Source organism: Oenanthe melanoleuca, chromosome 14 (assembly GCF_029582105.1).
Source record: "Oenanthe melanoleuca isolate GR-GAL-2019-014 chromosome 14, OMel1.0, whole genome shotgun sequence".
In the NCBI taxonomy this organism is placed as follows: Eukaryota; Metazoa; Chordata; class Aves; order Passeriformes; family Muscicapidae; genus Oenanthe; species Oenanthe melanoleuca.
The window spans coordinates 13687990-13715154 of NC_079348.1; the positions used below are offsets into that span (position 1 = coordinate 13687990).

General features: G+C 41.3%; 1 protein-coding gene across 9 annotated transcripts in view; it reads right to left on the reverse strand.

The window, feature by feature from the left end:
- The window catches only part of CREBBP (CREB binding protein), a 95369-nt gene that overhangs the window by 20662 nt on the left and 47542 nt on the right, over window positions 1-27165 (reverse strand). For 2 of the 9 annotated variants that reach the window (XM_056503016.1, XM_056503013.1), the window contains 16 exons: window positions 25603-25852; window positions 24912-25025; window positions 18007-18249; window positions 17295-17394; window positions 16704-16850; window positions 16135-16252; window positions 13303-13495; window positions 13140-13193; window positions 11845-11969; window positions 11091-11279; window positions 9270-9689; window positions 8479-8658; window positions 8065-8251; window positions 4158-4276; window positions 3799-4038; window positions 3046-3134 (listed from right to left, as the gene is read on the reverse strand). In XM_056503016.1, the coding sequence (XP_056358991.1) occupies window positions 3046-3134; window positions 3799-4038; window positions 4158-4276; window positions 8065-8251; window positions 8479-8658; window positions 9270-9689; window positions 11091-11279; window positions 11845-11969; window positions 13140-13193; window positions 13303-13495; window positions 16135-16252; window positions 16704-16850; window positions 17295-17394; window positions 18007-18249; window positions 24912-25025; window positions 25603-25852 (2768 nt within the window). The remainder of the gene's footprint in view (window positions 1-3045; window positions 3135-3798; window positions 4039-4157; window positions 4277-8064; window positions 8252-8478; window positions 8659-9269; window positions 9690-11090; window positions 11280-11844; window positions 11970-13139; window positions 13194-13302; window positions 13496-16134; window positions 16253-16703; window positions 16851-17294; window positions 17395-18006; window positions 18250-24911; window positions 25026-25602; window positions 25853-27165) is intronic. The other 7 variants (XM_056503018.1, XM_056503022.1, XM_056503017.1 and 4 more) reach the window with 5 other exon arrangements.

Below are 27165 nucleotides of genomic sequence, written 5' to 3' on the forward strand. Positions count from 1 at the left end.
AGCAACCTCACTGGCACTGCCATCCCATCCTAGCCCCAGCTAAACTGCACCCAGCTCCTCCTAGGGCAGCTCCTCCCAGGGAAAACCAGACTTTGGGAGCTGAGAATGCAACAGAACAAGGCCAGGAGAAAAACAAATGCATTCTTTTCATTTATCATTGGGGATGAGAAATCCACTGTGCTTATTAAAGAGGAGGGTTTCAGTGACTTCTCTCCCTAAACTGATAACACAGTATCTAATAATTCATTTTAAAAATCCAAACATAAGAGGTTCAGAATTTTATATCCTTTTACACATTGTCCATTTCGTTTTTCCTATAATGTGCTGCTTTAAATTTTTCTTAAATTAAAAACCCCCACCACTGTTTTCCTTACTAATATAGTTAGTATTAGTACTAATTAGTATTAAATGTACTAATACAGTTGCTCATCATTTTAAGAGTCAGATTGGGAAGGACTGAAAGTCAAGAAGACCCAAATACAGGAGAGCAAAGCCAGAAAAATCCATGGCCAAGGCTCCTATTAATAACTTGCTGCATTTAAACAGTCCCAGGAAAGGTTAATTCTGATCCATTTTCAGAATAATTTATGGGCTTTCAAAGCACTCTAAGCTTTAATCCATTATATTAAAATGAGGAAATAAAAACTGAAGTACAGTGAAAATGAATCACCTAAAGATCATGAACATTTGTCCATAAAATAGCCAAGGTGAAGCAATAGCTGTAACTTACTATGGATATGGACACTCAGAAACAGAGACCTGCCTTTTGCATGTCACCACAAATACTCAGCAAAACCCATAAAAAACATACAATATTCTAGTTACAGCAGCCATAGAAACCCCAAAGAATGCACTTATTGCAACACATCAAACATGAAAAGCTTTTCAAATGCAGACTGTTCAGGTGACTCCTGCTTATTAAAGAGCAACCTTGTGGTTCAACACCAAAGTCCAGAAAAAGTTCAATCTCAGCATTAACAGGTGAATTCCCAACTGTAATTAAGTGCAAAGGCAATTCTAAATTCATAACTGGATGGCAGAACTGACATGAAACACCACTTGGTTTTCTCAACTGGATATACACACATGGAACACATTTTCTGAACACTCTAATTTAAATTTCTGTCTTATTATGGAATCTAAAGGGTTCCTAACCAAATAATTAACTTAATGACTCAAATGTAGTGCCTGAGTTCATTTATTCAATGGTATCTAAATATTTTTAGTTGTAATTTAGTCATGTGATACACTGGACTTTGAGTGCATCCAATTTTGCCTGTTCTGTACAGGGAATATTTGACCAATTAAAGATTTGCTGGAAGCATGGAATTTGTTTTTCACTTATTATTTGTTTACATCTAAGATTTGAAGATCACAGTCACAGGAAATTTGAGTGGTTTAGAGGTGATGAACAGGAGCTTTCTATGCAAAATGGATTATTATTTAACAATCTTCAGAAATACCCTTCTAAAAGCCCCAATCATTCATCACTTCATTTAGAAATGGGCCTGAAACAGAAAACCTCACACTCCCCCTGAACTCAACCCCACCTCAAACCACAAACCCCTACCCCCTTCTCAAGGCAACTGGATGAGCAGAAATCTGTGATTTAAATGGACTTTCATGTTTAGAATGGGCAGGAAAGTGGAATATTGCAGCCCCCAGTGCAGAGGAGCCCTCTGTTCCACCCACCCTGGACTTCTTGCTAGTGACCAACATTGCCTTCCATGGAATAATCCAAATTATTTAACACAAACTTAAACTGGGAAGGCAGTTTTGAAAGAAAAATGAGCCCTTCTTCAATTCCATTTGAAGTTACTATTCTTTCCAAATACAGAATGTGCAACATGGATGCAGAATATGAAAAGTATTTTCAATTTTACCAACAGTGATGGTATTTAAGGGTTGTTTTCCCCCAATGACAGTACTGAACTGTCTCTTTAAATACATTTTAATTGTTTTATTTCTCTTCAGCCTGACTTTTCAGAGTACACAGTGGCTGTAAAAAACCTTTTATGAGAGCTCATTAATTTATTCCTGCCTGTCAATACTTTCTGCCTCTCAAAGGCCACCCAAGGCCCCCCACACAAGGTGGGATGTCACATTTTCCTCTCCCACATTGTGCTGCTTCAGCAGCAGGAGCTCAACAGGCTGAGAGCTTCCCAAGAGCATGTTTGGAAAGAAGGGATGGCCCAAAAAGAGGAAATACAAGTGCTGGAAGTCTGAATTGGTTCTGTGACTTCACAGCTGGCAAAGCTTAGAGGCTGCCAAGCCTCTGGAAAGAAATTCATAACTTCCTTTTCCCTATTTAAAACAAAGCTTTTGTCTCAGCCCATTTGTATTGTGCATTTTATTTGGGGGGGAAGACACACATCATCTAAGAAATCAAAATTAAAGCCAAGTTTTGTGTTTGCTTTGTGATTTTAACACTGGTGATTTAAGCATTCAATGGAAAATTAATCTAATAACTGTTTATTAATAATAATAGAAACACCAAGTCCTAATAGTAATTAAAAATAAGAGAAATTTTAATTTTCACAGCTTCTCATGGAGGTAGTTTTTAATGCTATTTCCAAGCTAATTTAAATATAATTAAGCACTGACTAAAAAGGGGAAACATAAGTCTTGCAATCAATCATTGTATTCTTTACTTGGCAAATTCTGGCACTAACTTGTAAACAAACCTGCAAGAACAAGGTAACAGGATTTCCCAGTGCCTTTCTGCAGTTCTGCTCTTCTCCCTCCAGCAAGCCCTGCTCCTCATTGTATGGAAAACATCAAATTTGGACAACCTGACCTGCACTGAAGCATTGCAAGGGGCAGCCTGGCTAAGAGTGAGCACTAAGGAACAGTGTGCCTCACACTGCAGCACAGAACAACAGAGTCACCTGCAAAAGGACAGTGTGGAGAGACAAAAAAAGAACTTTTCCCTGACTTAGCTGACAAAGGCAAGTAAAAAATCTTCCTCATCCTCAGCATGTACAGAGAACTCAAAAGAGATCTCACTCCCTGAATAAGGGAAAAAGCCTGGATTCAAGGACTTACCTGTTCTGGTAGCTGTAGTAGGCAGCGTCCCGGGGAATTGTACACAGCTGCTTGCCATAGCAGCACAAGGTCTGGGGAGAGAACTCATACTGCAAAACAAGGGAGAAAAGCAGCTTCACAATGGGGGATTTTGTTCATCAGGGATCTACAAGGCAAACCTGATGCTTGTGGCTATCAGAGGACTCTGCCATGGCCATCCCACTTTTCCAGCTATGTGAATGTACCAGCACAGCCCTCTCAATCTGGTGACCATCCTTAACTCCAAAAGCAGCTGACCCTTTGACCTCTGCTTTGTACCCATGGGAACATTTTAATGTTAGTTATAAATGAAGAAGATATCCTCTGGGGGAGAAAAACACGACCACAATAATAGAAGAGCAGAGCTGCTATCAACCTTTTTAGCCTTGAACATATTTCTAATAAAGCCAAACTTTTAAAATTCGGTATTTCCATTTTTAATAAGAATACTCCAAGTGTGCTGGCAGAGCTGTTATCAATCTTTTTAGCCCTGAACATATTTCTAATAAAGCCAAACTTTTAACATTCAGTATTTTCATTTTTAGTAACAGTACTCAAAGTGTGCTGGCAGAGCTGCTATCAACCTTTTCAGCCCTGAACATATTTCTAATAAAGCCAAACTTTTAGAATTCGGTATTTCCATTTTTAATAAGAATACTCCAAGTGTGCTGACTCCAGCTGGGCTGCTGGGAAGAACAATCCCCTGGGACACTGGGGGATGCTCTGAACACCCACCTTGCGGCCACAGCAGTAGCCCAGGGACTGCATGACTGGATCAATCTCTTGCTCAAACACCTCGGCCAGCTTGGTGCAGAACTTGTAAACGCGGGAGGTCTTGCGGTTGTAGAGCCAGGCGTTGTTGAACATCAGCCACACGTCGTCCACGTACTGCCAGGGCTCCTGGTACTGCCCCGTGTCCAGCTTGCGCTTGATGGTCGACAGATCCATGGGATTCTTCACAATGTCAAAATAATCCTGGAAAAACACACAAAACCCTGAGTTTTAGAGGTTTTCAATACATTTCCAATAAACATAGGGAAAATGTTTATGAAAATAGGAGAATGTGTTAGAGGGTTTATTTAATGCTGACTCACCGGAATCCCTAAGAGCTGGGGATCCACAGGCTGTCTGAAAGGAAGGGACTCGGGGTCCTGCCGGTACAAAGCTTCCAGGGTGGGCATCAGAGCCTGGCGCAGCTCCTCGGGCTTGAAAACTGGTAATGGAAGTCAGGAAAGTTAGAAAATTGCCCTCCATGTTTCCAAATCTCTTGACTCCCCTAAAAAATCCCAGAGAAATATGTTGACTAAAACTCTGCAGAGGGTTTTCCTGATCAGAGGCAAAACCACACTTACAAGAGCCTTGTATTTACTCAGATCACAGCAGGGGATGTTCCCAAAACAGGGATATGGGAACAACTCTAGCCCATGATGATACATATTCTAGAGCATTGAAAAACCCCTCAAAACTTATACAGAATCCAATTAAATCAATTGTTTCAACATGAATGAACCTTTTCTCCTCAAAGGAGAGGCTGAGCATCACTTTCCCTCCCTCCCTTCTAACCTTGTTTGCTATTTCCAAGCCAAGGTTCTTCCAGCAAAACCCACTGCAGTGGGCAGGGATGAAGAGCCAGCTCTACAGAGAGTGACCAGATGTCCTGAGAGCTGGCACAGGAATTTTCCTGGCCACAGTGTACAAACAGTCCTGCTCTGATGGGTTGTTAATTGATTTTGAAAGTGTTAATACTTCCAGATTTCTATGCCACCACTTGGCAACAGTGGCATGGCAACAGCCACGATTCTTTCAGGAGTGGCTGACAAGGACAAAAAAAGGCAATACATTTTCTGAAAAATAATGATAACTTGGAGAGCTCTTTGAACATCTCAGCAGTGTAATTACATTTATTTCCTTAGGAACAGTGTCTTTAAATAGGGAAGAATGCCTATCATTGAGAAAAAGACAACTAAGGAAAGCAGGATGGCATCTAATATTTATCTACCTGGAAGAAATGAGAACAATACCAATAAAATGGAGCAATTAATTCTGCTAAAAGCACTTGAATCAACAGGCTCAGCAACCCCTTTGAGGCTGATCATTGCTTTTCGCACTCAAATGGTATTTTGATATGATAGAAATTGCTTTTTGGGACATCTAGTTCAAAATTTACAATTTTAAAGAGTACACACACAACAAAAAGGGAAGATAAATTAAGCTGACACTACTCCATAGGTTGTATGATCATTTCATCTGTTGCCACAGTCTCAGTCTCAACAAAATGGCAATTCTCTTCCATATTTATCAATACCATACATGCAGGCACTTTTCCCTACTGCAGACTCCCAAAGTTTTATAAACAACTCTTATACATTACATTATGGGATTCTTGAGAACAGAAACAAATATTAAATTTCATTAATGAGGAACAATATATTCTCTACTGCTCTGATTCAGACAGTTCATAATGTGATAACGAGAATTATTTCATTTAATGAAATGTAAAGGTCAAAAAGTACCTTTTAATAATCCATTCTAACTACCTGCTTGACACTGCTTTTAGAATTTTCTCCTATAATAACATATCACTAAGCTGCAGTATTTTTCAAAGTAAATCCAATCTTATTTTAAACTCAAAGTACAGTGTGAGAGATCCAGTGTGACTTTTGCTAAGTTCCTTAAAGCCCAATTATCTTTACTGATAAAGTTTATAACCTACACTCATTTTGAAGTTTGAAAAGAAATCAAAATGAAAATCCAGTTGTTATTTCAATTTATAACTTTACCTAAAAGCACAAAGAAAAGTTGCCTTCATCTTCAGCTGCTCTGCCTCCAAGGACTATGACTAATACCAGCACATTTGATCATAGCATCTCCCTCTACATGAATTTCACAAGGAAGTTTTGTTTTTCCCTCTCTCCTTTTTCCAAAATTAAATGCTCTCCGTTCTCCTCTGGTAGCTTGAAGACCTTTGTAAGGAGCTGGCATCCAGTTATCCCATTTTGTCTTGGATGTGTGGGTGGTAAAAAGAAAATGGGATCTTTGCCTGACTCACCATGACATATAATCTTCTAAAGAAGAGTACAATGCTACCTTTTAATTTTTTTTTTTTTTTGCTTTTTTCAAACAGAGGCAAGTCTGCTTATGATTACTAAGGAGAAAAATTCATAAAGGAAGACAGGACATTTTCAAAATTACAAGGACAACACACACAAATACATCTCAAACCCAAGCTCTTGCAAGTTTTCCATTACATCTTACAGAGAAGTGAAGAAACCAGTAAAACTCATCTCCAAGGACAAGGAGACTGGAGCTTCCCAAATTAATATTACAGTGGTTTTTTTGAGACTGCAAAGCAAGGAACTATGACTTCTCTGTCTTGCTCACATTAGATTTGTGGAAAAAAGGCAAAATAAGGCTCTGCTTGCTAAGTTATGGCACACAGTCCATGGCACTTTCCCTTAGTGCCTGCTAACTCTGGGATGGCCCTCAGGAATCTGCCTGCATGGGAAGAAGGAAGAATTCCCAGTACTTTTGCAACCCATGCAAAACTCCTGATCAGTCTCTTCAGTAGCTTTAAAATATCACCTATCCCTTCAGCACACTTGGCAGTAATTACTCCACAATACCTCTTGGTTTATTCAGCATTTTAATACCAATGCTCAGTTAACATTGAACCAACTCCTTGGTGAGAAAATGTCACCACTGAAACTCGTGTCTGTGGTTGTACCTGCCCACACTGCACGTGCTTTGCACTTACACAGCTCCTGGGTGACAAAACTTCCAAGATAAAATTGTGTCACCAAAGGAGGAATTGGAATATGTGGTGACCCAGCCTGAACTGACTCTGCAAGAACCTTCCTTGTGCAAGCACATTCCTACCAGGCAGCAGTGATTCCTTCCACTGGGAATATCACTGGCTCAGAAATGCTAATAAGCTTTCCACTCCCTGTGTTACATTTGGGTTGGAAAAGGCTCTGCCAGTTGGTTCTGCAGGAGGCTCTCATTTGGGTGCCCCACTCTGCTGCCAGCTGAAAACATCCATCTGCAGGAAAATGTGTTTTATACTGATCATGGTTAGTAACCAAATGCAACCCAAAGCACATCAAGAGATGTAGATGTTTTTAGGCATTTGTAGCATGTTGAAAGCTTCCCTTAGGTTGAAAACTAAAAACTAACCACAGAAAACACCACCTCAATAAAGCAGATGCCTAAAGACAGAGGTCTCAAAACTGATAAGGTTTTTGAGTCCAAAAACTTAACTTACAGCCTGCCACAACACCTGCACTGCAAGCAGAGAAATATATTTCTGTTTTAATAATCTTATTTATTTCTTACTAACACAAGGCACCCAAACATTTACATAACCTGCAACACCATGGAGTTTCCTTGAGTATAGATGCAGTCACACCTCAATCTGTGCTGACACTGCAGCTTAATTTAAGAGACTGCTGAGCAAATGAACACCACACTGAAAACTTTCAAGTCCTGAAAACACAGGATTCTCAAATAGATTTAAGCCTCTTGCAGCAGTCCAGCCTAGGAGAAACATAGGTTCAGAAGAGTTCAAGTACTTGATTCTCAGAAAAGTGACTGACAAAACTCAGGATAAAGGTGGTATGTGCAGCCTCTTAACAGGAAAAGTGATGGATATCCTTGGCTACTGAAAGCACTCTTATCTACACTGAGCTCTCCTCAAAGAGCACCAAGATGTACAGGGAGGGATTTATGTGTTTGATTCCTCCAGCAATCACTGCCTGGCTGCCTTGGTCCTTTCTGGGCAGGCACTGCTGAGATCAAGGGTACAGTGACTCGCTTTTCTCACCAGATTCATGTAACATTAAAGGAATGCTACTTTCAAAATTAAGTTACAGAGTATTGATCTCCCAGAGCTCCAAGTGCTGGAAACACAAGTGCAAAACAGACCTCCCAGCAGGAGCTGAGACCATGGCAAACAAAGGTTAGTGAAAGCAAGGCACACAAGGAACTCAGTTTTCACACACGTACTTTTCTTGCGGGGCTGGGATGGTGATGTGGATTGTGACGTGGTTCCATTAGTGCCGCTCTCCTCCTCCTCTTTAACCTCTGCTTTCATTTCAGGCTTCTTTTCTTCAATTTCCATTGGCTCCTGCTTCAGTTCTGTTCCATCTGTTTCTTCTTTTATTTGTGAAGATCCTTGTAAATCCTCCTCCACCTTAAGAAAGGACGCAACGAGAGGCACTGTTACATCTACAGCCCAAACCTCAGCCATCAAAATATTAGTTTGAGACTGTTGAAACACTTTCCATCCATGGCTTTCCTCAGGAGTTACTTTGCAGTAACGACCCTCCTCTCGCCCCTTAGCTCACCGAGTCAGACACATCATTAAGTGCTTTTATATCTATCACTGCTTTCAGTTAAGCTGTAGAGAATCTCATTTACCTCAGTCTTAGCTTCCACTTGTGTCTCACTAGTCTCTGGCTCAGTTTCTTCAGTTTTAACTTCTGATTTGCTTTCTAGCATTGGTGCATCTGGTCCTAGTTGCTGGGAATTCGTATCAGCACTAGCAACTGAGGCAGGGGTGGGGACCCTGTTATCAATACTAGCTGCTGCCTGGGATAGCTGTTGTAAAAACAGTACAAAAGAAAGACACTGCATATATAGAAATATTTTCCTTTACTAAAAATGAACAGCACAAAAGAGACATGAGATGATATTCTACAACAGTGCAGAACATGGATACAGGTCACTGTAGCCAAGTTGTGATATTATACATTTAATAACTCTGCTTTACAGAGGAGAAGCCAAGGAAGAATTCTGCCCCAAAGAGGCTTCTTTTACAGAGAAAATACCTGCCCAGTAAAACACTGTACATTCCTTGAAACGTGCATTTGCCCTGGCTGTAGCTTAAAAGGAAAAAAACTATGCAAATCTCAGGATCAGAAAAGATTCTGATTCTGGCCAAACAGAGTATTAGGCCAGTTACACCTCATCTTTCTGCACACTGCTGCTAGTTTTACTTTGAGCAGTTCATCCATTCGACCCCCCCTCCTTCACACAATGCTGAGAACATCTGAACACACACATTTTACACATCTCTAAGCAACCCCCTGGTCTAAAGCAGAAGCTGCTGTGGACAGCTATGGGCTGTGTACATTCAGGACATGGTGCTACAGACAGGGACACTGGTGGGATGTCACGACACAAGGCAGAGGGGACTGCCTGGTACTTACTGGAGTGCCGGGTGGCTGTGCCTGCACAGAGGTTGGCTGCTGCTGGGCTGGCTGTGGGGTTGGCACAGACTGGGGCTGGGCAGGGGTCTGTGGCTGCGGTGTCACCTGGGCCTGGGCCGCAGTCTGCCCCGTGGGGGTGCTCTGGGTCTGCGTGGCCGTGGGAACAGAGCCCGGCGTCGGGGTGGGAGTTTGTCCCGAGGAGGAGACGGGCGTGGATGGCTGGGTGGGCGCTGCTGGCTGGGGAGGAGTCATTCCCGGGGGGGTTTGGTGCTGCATGGGTGCCATCCCGGCTGCACTGGACACGGGAGGCGTGCTCTGGTGCAGGGGGGGCTGCGTCACCGGGGGACACGGCAGCTGCCCGCCCTGCGGCCCCAGCATGTTCAGCGAGTTGGGAAGAGCAGCACTGGGAACCTGCCCCTGCTGGGGAGAGAGAGAGAGAGTCAGAGAGCCTGCAATCACACTTATCCTTTCAATCACAGCCCTGCAGCCTTCTCTGACAGGATCCTGTCACATCAGCCACAAACGCTGCTGTTGCAAGTGACTGCTCCCATTTCTGTCATCGCTGCCATCAGCTCTCAAGGACCTTTCTCCCAGATCTAGAGCCATGCACGTCCTGCTTTAATTCCACTGGCACAGAGAGGGAATCCTCACAATCCCAGTAACACAGAAACCCACAGGCAGCCTCTAAATTGTGCCATTAGCTGGGCAAAGGTCAGGCTTCGACACAAAATGGTTTTCAGCAAATACTCATTTTTAGGCCAGGACTCTGAGGGAGCTCTGTTTTAGAGGGCAGGTCAACACATTTAATGCTGTTGTTGCACAGAACAAGACTTAAGAAGAGTATTTTTGTTTTCTTTTTAATTCTAATTAAACTGTTCAAGATGCTTCAGAAAAACCTAGGATTTGTTTTTCAGAGCAGTAACAATAAAGTACTCTGGATGTACTTAAACCTTTAAGTGATACATTTTACTGAAGACTGCATCAGATAACTGGTGACAAAAAAGAATACTCCATCCTCAAATGTAAGTGTTACTCTTAGAAATACAAATCAGATAATTTCCTGCGGATGAGATTTCAAATTTAAAACACACTTCTATATTGTCTTTACAGAGGCAGTTTTATGGCATTAAGTGCATTGGGAAAAAAATGTTCACCACAAAGGCAGTCAAACAACTAAGCCAGGGCCCATGAAACTGAAGATACTCCCCCCTGAACATATTCCAAACTTGACTCGACTGAGCCCTTCATAACCTAATGTAAGTAATCTCGCAGAACTCTGGAGGTTTTAACTAGCCTAAATTACTGAGTTATACAACAAGCCTTTCCCTCTGGAAAAGCAGATACTTTGGCATCATAAGCACAGCTGCTACTTCACTGACCACTACTGCAACAGAAAAATGTTACAGAAGAAACCTGACAATTTTCCCTCCAGAAGCAAAGATGTTAAAACAAATTCAAGAAGATCTTGCCCAACCACTTTGTTATAATCCTAGATTTAAAGTTAGCTACTCGGGTCCACACAGAGACAAAACATATGTTCATAGGCACCCCATAAAGTGATTTCTGATATTTCCCCTAAAAACCTCATCACATGCATTTTGAAGGGATTTAAATGAGGAATTGCAGGGCGTTGCGCCCCCATTAACAGATGTCGATAAGTTATGTAAGAGCTTCTGAGGAAGGCAGATGTAACCCAGGATCCCCAAAATCGGGGTGACTACAAACAATGGATATACAAATACAAATAAACAAATATAAGTAAAGGAAATAAATCAGAGCAAAATATTTAAAAGCAAATAAATCTTAGAGAATCCATCTCACCTGTGCCACCCCGGCCTGGGCTGTTGACTGACCCATGCCCACATTGTTCACATTCATAGCTCCAGTGGATGCTGGGAACTGGTTTTGGGGCAGGAATTGGTTCTGGGTAGGAGCCTGACCCATCATATTGTTGGAATGAGCTCCCATCATGTTCTGTGGCTGAGGCATTCGGGAAGGAGACATTGCCATCTGAAAATTAACACCCAGATTAACTAATTACCATTTAGTATTACAGAGCAGGACAAAGGGAAATACATTGAAATCAATCAAAAGATAGGACAAAAAATAAAAAGAAAACTGGCTTTATTACACTAACTGGATGTGGGCACATGTCTATAACTTCAGCATTTGTTCCACAGCACTCATTATTTTTAACAGGCAATATTCAGAGTGTTAACTCTGTTTTGTTCTCTGGGGTGACAGAGAGAATCCAGGGAAACTGAAAATATTTTTGTTTTTCTAAAGAATAAAAACATGTTTTCATGTAGGAACAAAGGTGGTTTACATAGTGCAAAGACAGTAGATGCTCTTTCACAGATTGCTGGGGATTACTGCACCTGTGGCACGTGTCCCTCTAAAGCTCTGCTTGGTGTTTTTGGAACACGCAAATACCGCAAACAAACGCCTTGATGAAAGCCTGGCAGATTTGCTGCGCTCCCATGAAATTATCCATGAAATTTGCAGCAGTGCTGTGTGGCTGGGGCTTTGCAGAGGGGCTGAGGTGAGGGCTGGGCAGGGTGTAGGGGGTACGAACCGCGGGCACGGCGCCCATGTTGTTCATCTGCACCGGGTGGTTCATCGGAGACGCCGCCCGCGGGCCCAGCGGTGCTTGGGGCATCTGTACATTCCCTATGGACATGGGGTTAAACTGATTCATTCCTGCAAATGCACCCCCAAAACAACTCATTAGGAACAAGTCAGCAGAAATGATGGAACTATAGTCTACTATAAAATTAACAGTTATTATGACTGCAATTTGACCGCCCTGCATTTTATCTTTGAGATACTTGATCTGACAGACAAATCAGGATGCAAGAAGTGTTTAGAAAAATACTTGTCAGGGTGACATACAGTTTTTGGTGTCTTTAAAAAAATTTAAATGCAAAAGATGAAGAATAGATGATCTGCAGAGGATGCTGGATGATCTGCAGAGACAGGATGCTATTTATAAATAATACCTTCTTAAAATCAGGCATTTGCTTTGAAACAGCAATGTCTTATTCAGGGCTCACTGAAATGGTTGAAGTAAATATGATAAAAATACATATGGGATGCATGAAGGCAACTCCAAGCCTCAAATCAGGACAAAAGCTGGCAAATGCTTTAACAGGGGTTGTGCTTTTTGTACAAAACATTGAATCCCTCCAAAAAACCTGTCTAAAGCTGTAATTATGGAGCTATACTTGTTATCAACTTGTTATCCTATTCAAATGAATCTTAAAAGTATTTAATTTCCCAAGGACATTTCAACACAAATTTTAACTTAGTACCAACTCTGAACCAAGAAACAAAATAGCTAAGGACATTTTTTTGAAAGAAGTTGAAGCACCTAAAAGTCATGGGTTTGTTTTTTGGAAAAAAACCACTCATGAGCTCACAGCAGTCTCAGTGAGTAATGGCAAGAGCTGTGAACAAGCTCCAAGGCTTTTCTAGATGCACTTTCTATCAGAAACCAAGAAAGGCTATCATTAGTTACACAGATTTTAGGACTAATGTGCTGTGTTTCCAGCTACAGGTGTATTTTTGGCTAATTAACTGATAAAACCATGCCATCATCCTTCCCCTTTTACAGTGTTCTAAATGAGATTACCCACAGTATTCTTGCCTGAGCTGTCCTCTCTTTGGAAGCACTGAATTAATTCCCAACCCCCAGCAAAGTGCTGGATCCATATTGTTAACATAGAGCAACAACAAAAAATGGTGCTGAAAAAAAGGCAGCCCTGGTAGCTCCTCCCTCCCAACACCAAAAAAACCCCAACATAAGATCAACTTTTCCCCCCAGGAATTATTTTGAACCCACAAATTGCAATTAGAGAGGAAAACAGATACCTTGAGAAACCTGCATACGACTGATAGGCACGGTTGGCATGGACATTGGCCCATCTGCAACACAACACAAGAACAGTCAGCAAAACCAGTTTTAGATACAATCTCAGGATTAACTTGAGTCCAAAGACTCCTGGGAAGCAGAGGCAGCTCCAGCAGCACTTACTGGGGGGCCTGACGGGCTGTGCCTGGCCCATGGCAGCAGCCACCTGGGGGATGCCTGGGGGCTGGGGCCCAGGGGTCTGTAAGGCTGCTTGGTTCCCCAGCATCCCTTGCTTATGGAGACGAGACCTCCTCTTCTCTTCTAGCTCCTTCTGTATCTTATAGATCTTCTCTGCTAATAAATGATAGTATTCATCCTAAAAGGGAAAAATAAAGAGTCATCAGCAGGAGCAAAACTCATTCAGTCTATATGAATACCATCATCTGGTTTTGGGCTGGGTATTTTTTGTTTTGTTTTTTAATGTAGACACCTGTCTAATTAAAAAATAAGTATTTCTTTTCAGAATCCTGTAAATTAAGACAGACTTTTCTGCTTTAATGCAGAAAAGGGGGAAAAAAAGCTCCCAGAAATCACACTTGCTTTATGGCTACCCTGCATACCTACTCTGAGTAAATCAGCAGACAAAGGAGAGGGCTGGAGGTTCTCTGTTGCTTCAGCAAAACCCAAGAAGCTGTGATTTAGTTTCTATGTGTTAATGATTTTTAAATGTTATTTTCATCATAAACATTTCCACTAATCCACAGACAAAAGAAAAAGATATTCCCAGCACACTCTTACACTGAATAAACTTTCAGGAGACAGATGTTAAGGACAGATCAATTTTTACATAAAGAAAGGAACTGCTCTTTTCCTGAAGAGTCTATCAACAATCATGGCAAGGGATAAACAAAACCAGACAAAACCTCAAAGGAATGGAGAAAATTCAGTGAAAAATAGTCCACAGGCAGAAACAAGTAAACACTACATCTGTACAAGATGAAAAATCCATTTTACTCAACCCACACTGGCAACAGATCCAATAAGACAGTCACAGTGCACACCACGTAGACAATTTTGCTTGTCAGGAATTGCTGGACACACATCTGCCAAGTGCATGAGATTATGCACCTGTTAAAGGCAAAAAAAACCAGCCCCACAAAACCTCAAGGCTACATTTCTTTTGTGGGGTCACCATGCCCTTAGAACCCAGGGTTACACAGAACACAGATTGAGTGATGCTTGCCTACAATAATTTTGTTTTTATTAAACATTCATCAAAACCAACATGTGTTATTACAGCAGGACTGAATTATTTTCTCAAAGCTTAATATGAGATAAGTATTCCCCAGCAGCCTTGTTAAGGAAGGCAAGTCATGCAATATAAAGCTTCGTTTTTCAGGTCACTTCTCTCCTCAAAGGAGTTTTTCAAAAATCAGTGCAGACTTTTTCTGCTGTCCAGTTTAAAAGCTTTACAACCCCTCCCCTTCTGCTGTTGAAGTCACTTCAGTTGCAAGTTCCTATCTGTAAATTTAATATTGTGCTGCTTTCCCACTGCAAAGATTCCTGCAAAGGCTGTGTTCACAAGGAGCACACAATGCTAGAACAGCATAAACTCCTTATAATGATGCCTCTTACTTAATCTGTTTTTCAGTGTCAAAGGAGAACAGAAGCTCCTCAAAAAGGAGGATGTAATTCCTCATGGCATCGTTAACACATTCTGAATTACTCCCTTCTTCCAAGTTTGCTGCTTGGAGCCAAATACATTAGATGAATTCCAATAACAGAAACTTCTGGCCATGAGGCTCCAACAGCTGTTTTGAGGGGTGAGGAGAAGATACTTCTGGGTGTTTCTCTGTCAGAAGGCATTTAATTTTCCAATCAGGAGTTTGCTGTGCTCATCCTTACTGATAAGGTATTTAGACACCCAGGTGTGACCATGAAATCCTCCTCCTATCTAAAATTGGTCTCTAAAGCTGCCAGGGTAACCACAGCTGAGCACACCCAAGTCTTCCAACCTCTTGGTAGCTACAAAGAGGACACAATGTGGGTACTGGCCAACACTGACACAGCAGCACTGTAAGTATGGCCACTGCCTGTTTTCCTCTAGGAAATAAAACCTGTATTTCCATCTCCAGCTCTTCTGGCAAGTGGGCTGAGAGAGGCAGAAGTGTCTGACTGGATCATCTGATTCTCACCTGAAACACCACTAACTACTCTCTTTAGATGCTCTTCCCTTGCTTAAGAAAGGATCTCAAGTTTCTGCTCAGGTAGGATCATGCTGGTTGTTACTACTGGCACTAATATTGTTGTCTTTTCCCACAGAAAACATTCAGGGAGTGGTTCCTTTGAGGTAGAATTACCACCATGTCATATTCTCAGCATGTCAATCAACAGGGATTTGCTCCCTTCAAGTAAGAGAGATTTGAACTGACATCTCTGTGCAGACAGAACAAAAATAATGAACTACTACAGGAATTCTGCAGACAGAGCAAAAATCATGAACTAAAACAGGAATTCTGTTTTTTTTTCCCATCCACAAAGCAGCCAAACTGACTTCTTATGTCTTAGCCCAAATACTCCTGGGGCTGAAGAGTAAAGGAGAATTCATTCTACCAGTACAGGTGGAAGGTGAGCAGTGGAACAGCACTGGGTCCTAGAGAAAACCTCCAGTGGTAAAGAGGCACTAAGAAAATTGTAAAACTACTGCTTACACAGACTCCCAAACAGGGAGGAAGTCAGTAAGGGAAACATCAAAGCTGCAAGCTGTGCTCCAAGCTTCCTGCACATTAATCACAATTTCAGAAGGATTCAAGTAGGGATGGATGTGACGGTGTCTAGAGCTGAGGGGTGAATTAGCTTGGAGTGACACGAATCACACAGCTTGGGACCCCACAAACACTGTCACACACTGAAAATGCAACTTTCCTCATGAAGAGGGATCCTCTGTGGTTTTCTTTACACTTCTAAGATTTGTGATGCTACTGTTCTTTCACATGTTGGACTGAAGCAACATACCCTACTATTAGCAGATTCATACATGTCTCCTTCCACTTTCCTGGCATAAGCCACCAAGTTTTCCATGCGGCGATCCTTCAGTGCTGCTGGATCAGGAGTGGGGAAGATGGCTTGGACACTGCAAGGACAGAGGAACAATAATAGAAAAACACCTTCAGAAAAGAAATCCAGAATCAATACAGATTTATGATAATCACCCTGGATGTTCCCTTACACGCCAGATATGTAAAAGCATATCAAAATGGTTATAAAAATAGTATTTTACTGTTTCTCACAAGATTAAAACAAATCAAATTATGAAAATAAAGTGAGGCTTAACAGTCTGGAGTCTAAATAACTGTTCACCACAGCAGAGCAAATTTACTAGCAATAGAAACTAATTCCATGCCCAATACTTAATAAGCACGAAGAACAAACTGAAAAGGAGGATTAAAGGTAACAACTCCTCCTGAGTGGCCCAGCACCTGAGAACCACTACTGATAACTTTCTTTTCAGCTTAACAGCAGAACTACTGTATTGAAACTCTTTCAGAACATTGAGGAAAAAGGCAGCCTTGGTGAATACTTACAGTTTATGCACTAAATGATTGCGCAGGTCCTGAGTGACATGTTCATGCCATGCTTTCCTTACCCCGGTACTCGAAGGAGGTGCAGCCGTTGGCATTGAGCTGAGGTTTCCAACATTGCCAGAGTTTGTGCCATCATTCATTAGTGGGCTAAAATAAAAACAAAAGGGACTGTTAGAGTACCAGAATGTAGTTTTGTCAAGTAATTTTTGAGTTGTTGCAAGCATCACTTTCAGCTATTGCATCAAACATTCACTTAAGTGAAATTCTGCCATCAACAAACTGCAACCCCCCAAGCAGCAAAGCTCAGCAGTTTACAAGGCACATTCACAGTGTGAATGGTAAAGAATCACAACTATGAACTTAAAAATATAAAATATTCTTCCTTTGGGATTTCATTTAAAAGCAGTGAATATTGTAGGGCTCTCAGGAGGCACAAAGCTCTGGCACTGAAACAGGAAAGAGAGCAGAGCTGTACTCGTGACTGACCAGCCCCATGCCAATACAATCAGTTTTTAAAGCATGCTCTTTATTTACGTTCATAAGCATGCAAATAAATGTTTAATTGAGCAAGAATGAAAATGTGTGCATTACTTATTTGTCCCAAGGGATGTTGGAAGAGCAGTTTCAGAAATTAGACCCGGTTGCTGGTCTGTTGTTATTCCTCCTGCGGGAAGGTTCATCTGGTTGGCTCCTTTGGGACAAAATTAAACATCATTGGGACACACTTCACAATTTTGACAATAATATGACAAAACTGCACTTCACTGACCCACCTGGCTAACAAAAGAAGCAATTTATCAGGTTAAGTATTTTTATAACAATACATGCTGTGCTGCACATATGTGGCTATTTATGGACACAAGTTACTTTCAGTCTGAAGTACAAAAATGAGTCTATTAAAATTTTGAATTTATAAACTCTTAAGATTAGATCCATAAGCTATAAAGAAGGTAATAGTAACAATTAAGATTATAAAAAAGGATTTGAGTCAGAATTGTCAGTTAGAACTAGGGACAATTGTTAAGCCAAAATGCTTCAGAAATTCTGTCTCATCACCTCAGAGAATGAGCTATGGACTATATTTTAAAAGAAACTAAAACTCCTGCTATTTGGCAAAAGCAGTACATTCAAAATGTTCTAATACTCAAATGTAAATTAATGGTAGTGTATAGAAATAGTGTATTTTTAACTTACTAAACAACAAGAATAGTCATTACTCTGACCAAACAATATACTATACTATCTTAAAAATCCAGCATCAATTATTTGAACTTTTTTTTTTCTTGGTCTTTTCTCCACCTACCCAGTGCATTAATGGTCCTCATCTGCTGGTGAGCCTGAGGCTGTGCTGGCTGCTGGCCTTGGACCTGGGGCTGCAGCTGGGTTTGGGGCTGGTTGCCATATGGCAGCCCCAGGGCAGCATAGGCTCGTTGCATGGAGCTGGGGTCAATTGGATTGGGATTACTTAGTGATGGAGTGTTCTGCTGGCCTGTACCAACAGAACCGATGGAATTCTGGATCCCACCAGCTGGAGACCCTAAAAGGGCTATGGAAAAGAGAAAGGATAAGAGAAAATTAAAACTCAGCGAGGATAAGGAGTAAAATCAGTCATGCCAAGAGTCATGGCACATATTCTATGATACAGATATTTTTCTGCCAGAGGACAGCACAACATCCAAGATGCCAAGTGGGAAAACCCAGCCTTTGATTCTACAGGACAGAACCCAGCCTGGCTATTAATCCATGCAGTCTAAACAGAAGTGCTGTAAATTTCAGGCAGATAAGCCCATAATTACTTTTAGTAGATATATAGTACAGGCTCCTATATAAGGCTAAATAGGATTTTCATGCTTGGGGACAGTAAACTAAGAGAGAAAAATATTTAGTTCCTCTACTTCCCTCTTTCCCATCAATCCCATTTTAGGTCAAAATGTTTGGCTCCAGAATAGAGATCCTGAGTTCAGCAGAAACACTGTGCCCTTGGACACAAAGGTAATGCTGAAGATCTGTTGGTAGAAATTTTCACTGCAAGCAGCCACCAGATGAATCCTCTGAAGGCCAAATTACCTTAAACCCCAAGTTACTCAAAGATATGAAAAACCCTGATGAATCTCAGATTGTAGTGGCAAAATCTAAAATAAGATGGAGAGTCAGAAAGGGGTTGAACCCTGGTAAATAATTTAGATGGTGTTTAGGTATTCATTAACCTATAAGGCCACCACAACCAACCAACCTCTCCCACCATACAGATGAATGGAAGAGTCATTTTCATTGTAGACAGGAAATGGAAACAACAGGGAAAATTAGTAATTACTTAATCCAAAAGAGAGCAAAATTTTACTTTCTGGTTCTCATTTTAGCTGCCATTCTAAGTGTATACCATGTTCCCTTGTGAATGACCCATGGAGTACAACCTTCAGCACAGAGACACTGCATTTTGATAATCAGGACTCTGGTAGAAGTAACACTTCCTTCACATTTTCCCCCTTAAGTAATTAAATACATAATATGCATTACAAATGTGTGAACTAAACTTAGCAACAGTAATGGCTCTTAATATAGGCAACAATAACTGTCTTATTGAAATATTAGTAGAGGCACGTGGTTAGATAAAAAAGTCATGAAAACAAGTCTTCTGAGACACTAATAGCATTATCCAGGCTTTCTTAAATCCTTACCCACCATGGAAACTGAATCACTGAAAGAGATACACAGGCTTCCAGCTTCCACCCAAGAGAAAACACACACATTGCAGAGTCCAGACTTTTCCCTCTCCAGATAAGAAATCAATTTGATCTCATTTGCCAAAGAACTACAAATAAATATATTCAGATATCACCCTCTCCTGAATAAGCAGCCCTACAAAAAAAACCCTTTTCCCCCTCCAAAGGACAATCCTCAGTATTTTAAATGTTGGGATTACCATGGAAATTAAGGCTTATGTATACTTACACTCTGTGGACACACTCACAATAACTTTTGAACTCATTGATCACTTCCAAGAGAATTTAAAAACAAAGAAGCTGATTAAGATCCTATCAGCTTAATTAAAAAAAACATATTAAAGAGCAACTATATGAATTCCTCATTGGACTTGTAATACTCTGGAATCACACAATCTAGGACAAAGATGCCTTTACACTACTGCAAGCCAAGGAATAGGAAGGCTAAATAGCACAAAAGTTATGGCAGCCTGGAATTCAAAACACTTCAGAGGCTGCTGTGACAGCACAGATTGATTCAGGAACTAATAAGAATTCCAGCCTGTTAGAGGATGATATTCTACTCCACCAGAAAAATTAGCACAAAACCTCCCCAATCTGCTTTCAGTGCTGAAGTGTGGAGATGGCAGAACCCCAGAGGTGATGCTGATGTTTGGGAACCAGGGAAAGGCTTCTGGCCACCCCACTGAGGAGAGCCCAGCCACCATCCCAAGGTTCTCCAGGGAAAAACCACTGATTGTCTGGCACTGCAAGCTTGGCTTGGAGCTCACTTGGACAAGTCCAGCACCTCCAGCCCAGGCTCTGGGCTGAACTTTGGCAGCAGCATCAGTCATTACAGAACACAAGTTCAGCCCTTGTGCTAGAATAGTTTTAGACTATTTGGCCTCAGCTTTACTACACTTCACAACTCAACAGGATCCTGTTCTGAGTATTTCCCAACACCAGGAATCTGTTTTTGAAGGAGCTTTTTTTGTCTGTTTGTTCACTGGTTTTATATGAAGGCATGACATTATCTGTAAAACAAGAAGATGGAGGCAGAGAGTATTAAATTTCCACTCTGGAGAGACCCAAGTGTAAATGCTGTTCCTTCTGTGGCAGATTCTGGAGGAAATAAAGTAAACTCAAATAAATACAGCCCTGGAACAAACACATTAGGCCACTGCTACATGAAGCAATGTCTACTGCTATTTATTTTTCTTATCTGATGCTTCAGACATTGAGGAGCCCATGACAGAAGTTAAAAGTGTGAAGTGAGCTCTGTAATTCACCTTTTAACTGGCTCTGTGTGCCCCAGTGTCACTTGTGTTTATGTACCTGAGGAGGGAAGGTTCAAACAAGCACAAGTTAAGCAGCCCCAGAACTTCCTGAGCAGCCCCAGTGACATCCCAATGCCCCAGAAGGCATCAAAACCATCCAAGAGCAGCTCACCTGCAGGATTCCTGTCTCAAGCAGTGCTGTTTAATGACACTGCACCCATGATGTCTTCTAGAGGGGAACCCCTCCAGCTAATTAAAATTTATTTTAAACACAGATCCCTAATGCTGTTTTAAGGATGAATGCCTAGAGCTTCTCTAACTTGACCACTCCAGTGAACATGTTAAACCATTTTTGAGTATTTTAAATTCCTAAAGTCTAAGGATTAAATCAATAAGCTAGAAAGAAGGCAATACTAACAATTAAGATGCAAAAAGAAAGTAGCATTTGAGACAGAATTGTCTGTTAGAACAGCTGGCAATTGTTAAACCAAAATCCTTCAGCAACTCTGGCTCATCCCCTCAGACAACAAGCTATGAGCTGATTTAAACTTAGCCATGCTGGTTTAAATGTTTGATTTTGCTTCTGAATTCTTTAATTGAGACTTGTTCTGTCCTGCAGCTCCTCACTCTGCTCATCTCCAAGTGGCTGGAGCAAAATTTGTGCTGTGCTCTTAACTCACCTCAGCACAAGCCTGTCCTGCACTCAGAACTAGGCAGGTACACGAAGGTAAATGCACACCAACATTTAATTTAATTAATTAAAGACTGTATCTTGAATCAAGTCATGGGGTAAAGATTTCACGAGGAACTTGAAGCAGGAAGTGTCACTTTTAAATTCCACCACCAATGTAATTTTAATTTTTATTTAAGTTAAGCATTAAATCAAAAGCCCTCAGTACAGTACTGGATCAGTCAATCAGTGGAACTCCTTAATCCATGGACTGTCATCCACCATGTGGCTCCATGGGATAACTGAAGGGCCACCATTATATAATTTCCAGCAATTGAAAAAATGAGAGACATGTTTTGTTTTTAGATCTTACAGTTACTGACAGTAAGAATTGAACAAGCTGGATTTCATTTTGTTTTCACAGGAAAAAGATTCCACTTTAAAAGTTGCTGCCTTCTCCTTCTGGACACATTTCCCTGTGTATGGATGCACTCACTGCTTCCTTCTCTGCAAAGGATTGGTTCCCAAATGCTCCAAATCCAGGTTCTCCTCCATTTTCTGCCTGTACTCACTAACCTGCTATGTCAGCCAGCTACATCACAGGTACTTCCATTTCCTTCATCAGATTCCTGTTCTTTCATCCCAGACTTCACATACCCCAGAATATCTGTCTCCATCTTCTCTAAAATCACTCTTTCAGATGAAGATTAGTTATCTCAAATTTAATTTTTCTTAATCCAGCTTTTTCCTTGCTGCATTTTATTTAAAATTTTCCTACAAGGAAAGTTAAGAGAGGAAACCAGCTCCAAGTTCCCAGTCTCACTCATCTGAGTGTGGATCCCAGGGGTTTTCCAGTTTCCCCTGACCCTGGAATGATGCACACCAAGCACTGCATGGGGATGGTCCAGGACATTCCAAATGGGAACAGATCCAGGAGCTGTGGCACAGCATACCTGCCAGGCCAGGAATGGAAGAACTAAGGAGCTCAAGCACATGCATGACAAGATGAATCTTCAAAAAATAATAGCTACAAAACTAGGAAATACATCAACAACTGCAAAAATTTGTGGTTGGGCCAGCAGGGAGTAAGAAGTACTTCCTAACAAAAACCAAGCTTCAATCTCCCAAAGTATTTCAACCAAATTTCAAGCCATTACTTCAAAATACAGGTTTCACCTGCTTATTCAAGAGAAAAGCTTAATGTTTTACCATGTGCAAAATAATATTTGTTTTCCTGTTTCCCCTGCCCCCTCAGAAGTACATAGGACACACAATAAGAACATAAATAATTTTAAATTTGTCCCAATATGTCCTATTAACAAGTCAGGTCATTATCAACCATTCTAGCAAAATATAGTTCAAGAGTGCTTTAAAATAAATAAAAAAGGCAATACAAAGGAAACCTGGCACGATATTCTTTGTAAAAATCCCCAACACTAAAAGACCTGTACAGAAACAGCTCCATGGCAATAACCTAAACCCCAGGACTTTCCAGGACTTGCAGATTCCTAAAGAGTAGGAACAGAAAGCCACAAAAGCATAGGAATGACTGCATGGAAGTGAGGCATGACATTGCAATGCCTCAGCAGTGCTCCACTGCAGAATGTTCTAAAAGGTGGGAACCCTTTGAAGCAGCTTCTTGAAAGCCCAGCATGGCCACACCAGGACTGAAATAACAGCAGGAAAACAGGGATGGACACAGGAAGGAGGGTTCTGGACTCTCTGTAAGGAGGGCAGCCCCCAAAAGAAGGAGGATCTCTACACTTCTCATTCCTTTTTCCCTTTCTGAATGTTCTCTGTATTTTGCCAAATGCAGACTCCCTTCTCCTCCTAATTTAGTAGAAGCTACTATGATTTATTCTTAAGAAAGACAACATCTTCTTCCAGTCTAAAACTAACCCAACTCTGGTTAGTCTCCACCTGATCAGGCACATTGTAAAAGGCACATACCAAAGTAAATCATTTCACAAACCTTCCTGAATGCCCAAAAAAGAGCATTAGTGTTCCTCTTCCACCTTCCAATAAGCCAAGAGGTGTTACATGCTGACTCAGAGACACAATCCAGGACAAAGAACCCTGCACCACTGGATTATTGATTAACTGAACAGAAGGAGATTTCATATCTATCTCCCTCCATATGCAACAAGAGAGGCAAATTCTACACTTATCCACTATAGTTCTCTTGCAGTCAGAGAATATCCTATTTGATCCCATAGCAAAATTATTTTTAAGGACTGTTTATGTTCCAGCTTTTGTTCTCTTACAATCAGCTGTATGAGCAACAAAACAAATAGTGTACAAACTACTTTTCTCCAGCAGCTTGTGTGGAAAAATACAATTCTGTTCTGGTAGATGTTGTTAGCACTTTGATAACAACTGTGTAATAAGGATGTTAAGCACAAATGGACCATGACATATTAAAAAGCAAAGCTTTCAGCACATTTTTTGAGGGCCAAACAAGTAATCACTTGCAACAAATTACTACTTTCAAAGCACAAGATTTATCTTGTTTACCAAGGAGAAGTTTGGCAAAATGAAAATAAAATCCTGGCCTCCACGTAGCTCTATAGTTGTACTTTTTTCAGTTTTGGAGGAAGAAAATCCCTCCTTAAACCATAAAGAGAACATGCTCCATGGATAATTTTGGTAGTTTTAGCAGCTACTCTCCCCCTTGCCTTAATCCCACCTAAGGTAGGAGCAATTCTCCATCCTCCAAGGTTTACTGGTGTTCCTCACTGCAGTCTCAGTTTTGCTGGAAATTAACATAATGCTTCCAATCCAATTCCAATGTACAAGCTTTGCAAGTCCTGCAGCTATTTTCCATTTCTTAACCCTTATTTAAATATACTTAGGCATAACATGACTTAAGACTTCTAGAACTTTACATCGATGCTGTAAAATGTTCCACCCTGGCATCTTTTCAAAGGACTTGATGAGAAACAAGTCTACCAACATAAGTTCAGCATTTTCTTTTTCAGAGCAAGAGGGAAGAAGAAACAAACTACAAATGGACCAGCCCCAAGGATCAGTAACAGCTCAGCTATTATAAAAACCAGGCATGATTTGCAGAACTACAGCTAATCTATAGCAGTGTTAAATACACTTCATCATTAAGACACCCAGACCTTTTTACATGAGAGAATTTTTTCAAATATTTTGGATTATTTTAAATCATGAGCATGCTGATTTCATTTGTTTCTAGCAGCAAGCAACACAATCAAGTAGCTTATCTCCTCCCCAAACCCCTACCTACATCCAAAACTGCTTCATAACTGGAATCTATTGACCTGCCTCACAATGAAACACCAGCTGGAAGTTGCCACACCCTTTAAAAAAGATGTGTGCTTGAGCTCAGATTTTCCCAGTTATTGTGTATTTAAGTCATAAATTGAATTCAATGACCAGAAATGGAAAATCACTGCTATATTTATCCTTGTACAAGATTGTTAACAGCTACTAAGTTTGTGGAGACACTGTCAAGAGTTTATTCCTCCACTGCACACGTGACCAACTTTGATTTAACAGTTTTAATGGTGACAGCAGTAAGAGAAGTACTCACGTTGTTGGTTTCTTTTGTCACTGGCATTCTTCAGAGGAAGGCACACGGGACAGTCGTGCCGAGTACAATTCTTCCAGTGGGAGATGATTTGTCTCGAAGATGCACAATGAGCAACTGCAGCAAGGGAAGCAAGAGTTTAGAGTCACTCCTTGGTTGATTGGTTTTCAATAATTTCAGTTTTTACAATTCTGTTCTTCAACTTGTTTTGAATTATTTCATATTTTAGAGTAACTCTATTCTTTCTTCCTTGCAAGCAATACTAAAATAGCAAACAAGTAAATTTTTTCGTGATCCACCAGCCAACGAAGGAAAACAGTTCTAAAATTAAAGACAAAGGCACGGTGGACACTACATCCTCCTTATACAACAGAGATGAAAAGGATGATTGCAAGGATACACTGCTACCATCCTACTTCCAAAAGGCAAATACTGCAATACTGTACATATAACTAAACACAACTGAAATGTCTTGTGATCCAAGTGCAAATGAAGGAAAATTTAAGACAAAGACACGGTGGATATCACACAATGTAACAGAGGAGATGAAAATGCTGGCAAGGCTATACTGGTACCATCCTATTGAGGAGGGTAAAGTCGCTCTGCTCTCTAGAGGGCGGAGAGAGGAGAGCCAGGAGCAGTTTAACCCCAGAGCCAGCGCTGCCAGCGGGACAGCAGAGCAGGCTGGGCTCACCTTGGCAGGCCTTGCCAGCCTGGCAGTGCGTCATGTGGTTGAGGACGTTCTTCATGGTGCGGCAGTGGGGCAGCGCGCAGGCGCGCACCTCGCCGTTGGCCTGCTCGCGCCGCTGACACTTGTGGGCGTGCAGCAGCAGCACCAGCTGCTGCTGGATCAGCTTGCGCTTCTCGGGGTCTGCCGTGGGCCCGGCCGCCATGGCCTGCGCCGGGACGATGCCCACCTGCTGCACTGGGGTTTGCATCTGGGACTGAGAGAGAAACAGAGAGTTCAGCGTCGGGCTGGGAGCCAAAGGGCTCAGCTTCATCCTGCTCCAAACGTTTGAGTACCACCAAAGTGTTCACTGAGCTACAAGAGCTGACCTTAGCACTCTCTACGACTTCCTGAAACATGGTTGTAGTCAGGTCTCTTCCTCCAGAATCAGAGGACACAGTCTTAAGTCAAGGGGAAATTAGGTTGGATATTAGGAAAAAGTTTTTTACAGAAAGGGTAATCAAGTACTGGAATGGTCTGCCCAGGGAGGTGGTGGAGTCACCATCCCTGGATGTGTTTAAGAAAAGACTGGATGTGGCACTCGGTGCCATGGTTTAGTTGAGGTGTTAGGGCATGGGTTGGGGTCAATCACCTTGAAGGCCTCTTCCAACCTAATCATTCTGTGAATTCTGTGAAGGGTTACTGCACCACTCCCTGTAGCATTCTCAAACATTTCTAATGCTGGAACATTAGTGCATTGAGAGGTTCCTCTGTTCAAACACTTTACACAAAGAGTGTAAACAACAAGCCATTCAAAATACTGTTTATTAGAGAAACCACAATTCCAACAGCCGTGAGCTCTTATCACACTCAGAGATGGAATTCTTTAAGGTCCCTTCCAACCCACACCATACTAAAATTCAGCTTGTTTAGTACTATATTTTCATACTACAGGTTGGATTTTCATATTATAGGTTTTATACACATTAATCCTAGTTCCTTGTCCTAACCAAAAGAAGAGTCCAATGGGAGAAGACAGTCAAAATTCTGTGACTGTCTCCAAAAGGCAAAGCTGATTTTCCAAGCCTGAGTTAGTCCTTTTTCTCTCCAAGTGATAGTCCTTCCACAGAGAAAGTTCCCAGGCCAAGCTGTAAATAGTTTTCTCCTAGGAAGGGCCACCTGAATCTGGGTTGCATTATGGCTACTGAAGAGAACTAGAGTTACCACAGGGTGACTCTGGGTTCCATCAGCTTTAAAATCCAATGTTTTACTTCCAGCATCCATTCTTTATGGACACACTTCTCCACCAAGGCCTGAGCTCTGCCTGACAGCTGCAAACCCACTGATATCTTCAGTCTAAGGTACAGCAGGTAACAGTGCAGAAGAAAAACAGTCTCTAACATGTCAATTATTCAGCACAGATTAGGCAGCTTTTCTACCTTCCCAGTCAAATGTAGAAACTTGACTTTCAGCCTGCAATGACTCCCCTAGCAAGAACAGATATGGGACTGCAGAAGAGCTGAAATCCCTGTGATTTGCAGCCTGAATTAATTTTATGGACAAACAAGCAACTGTCCCAGGAATCACTTT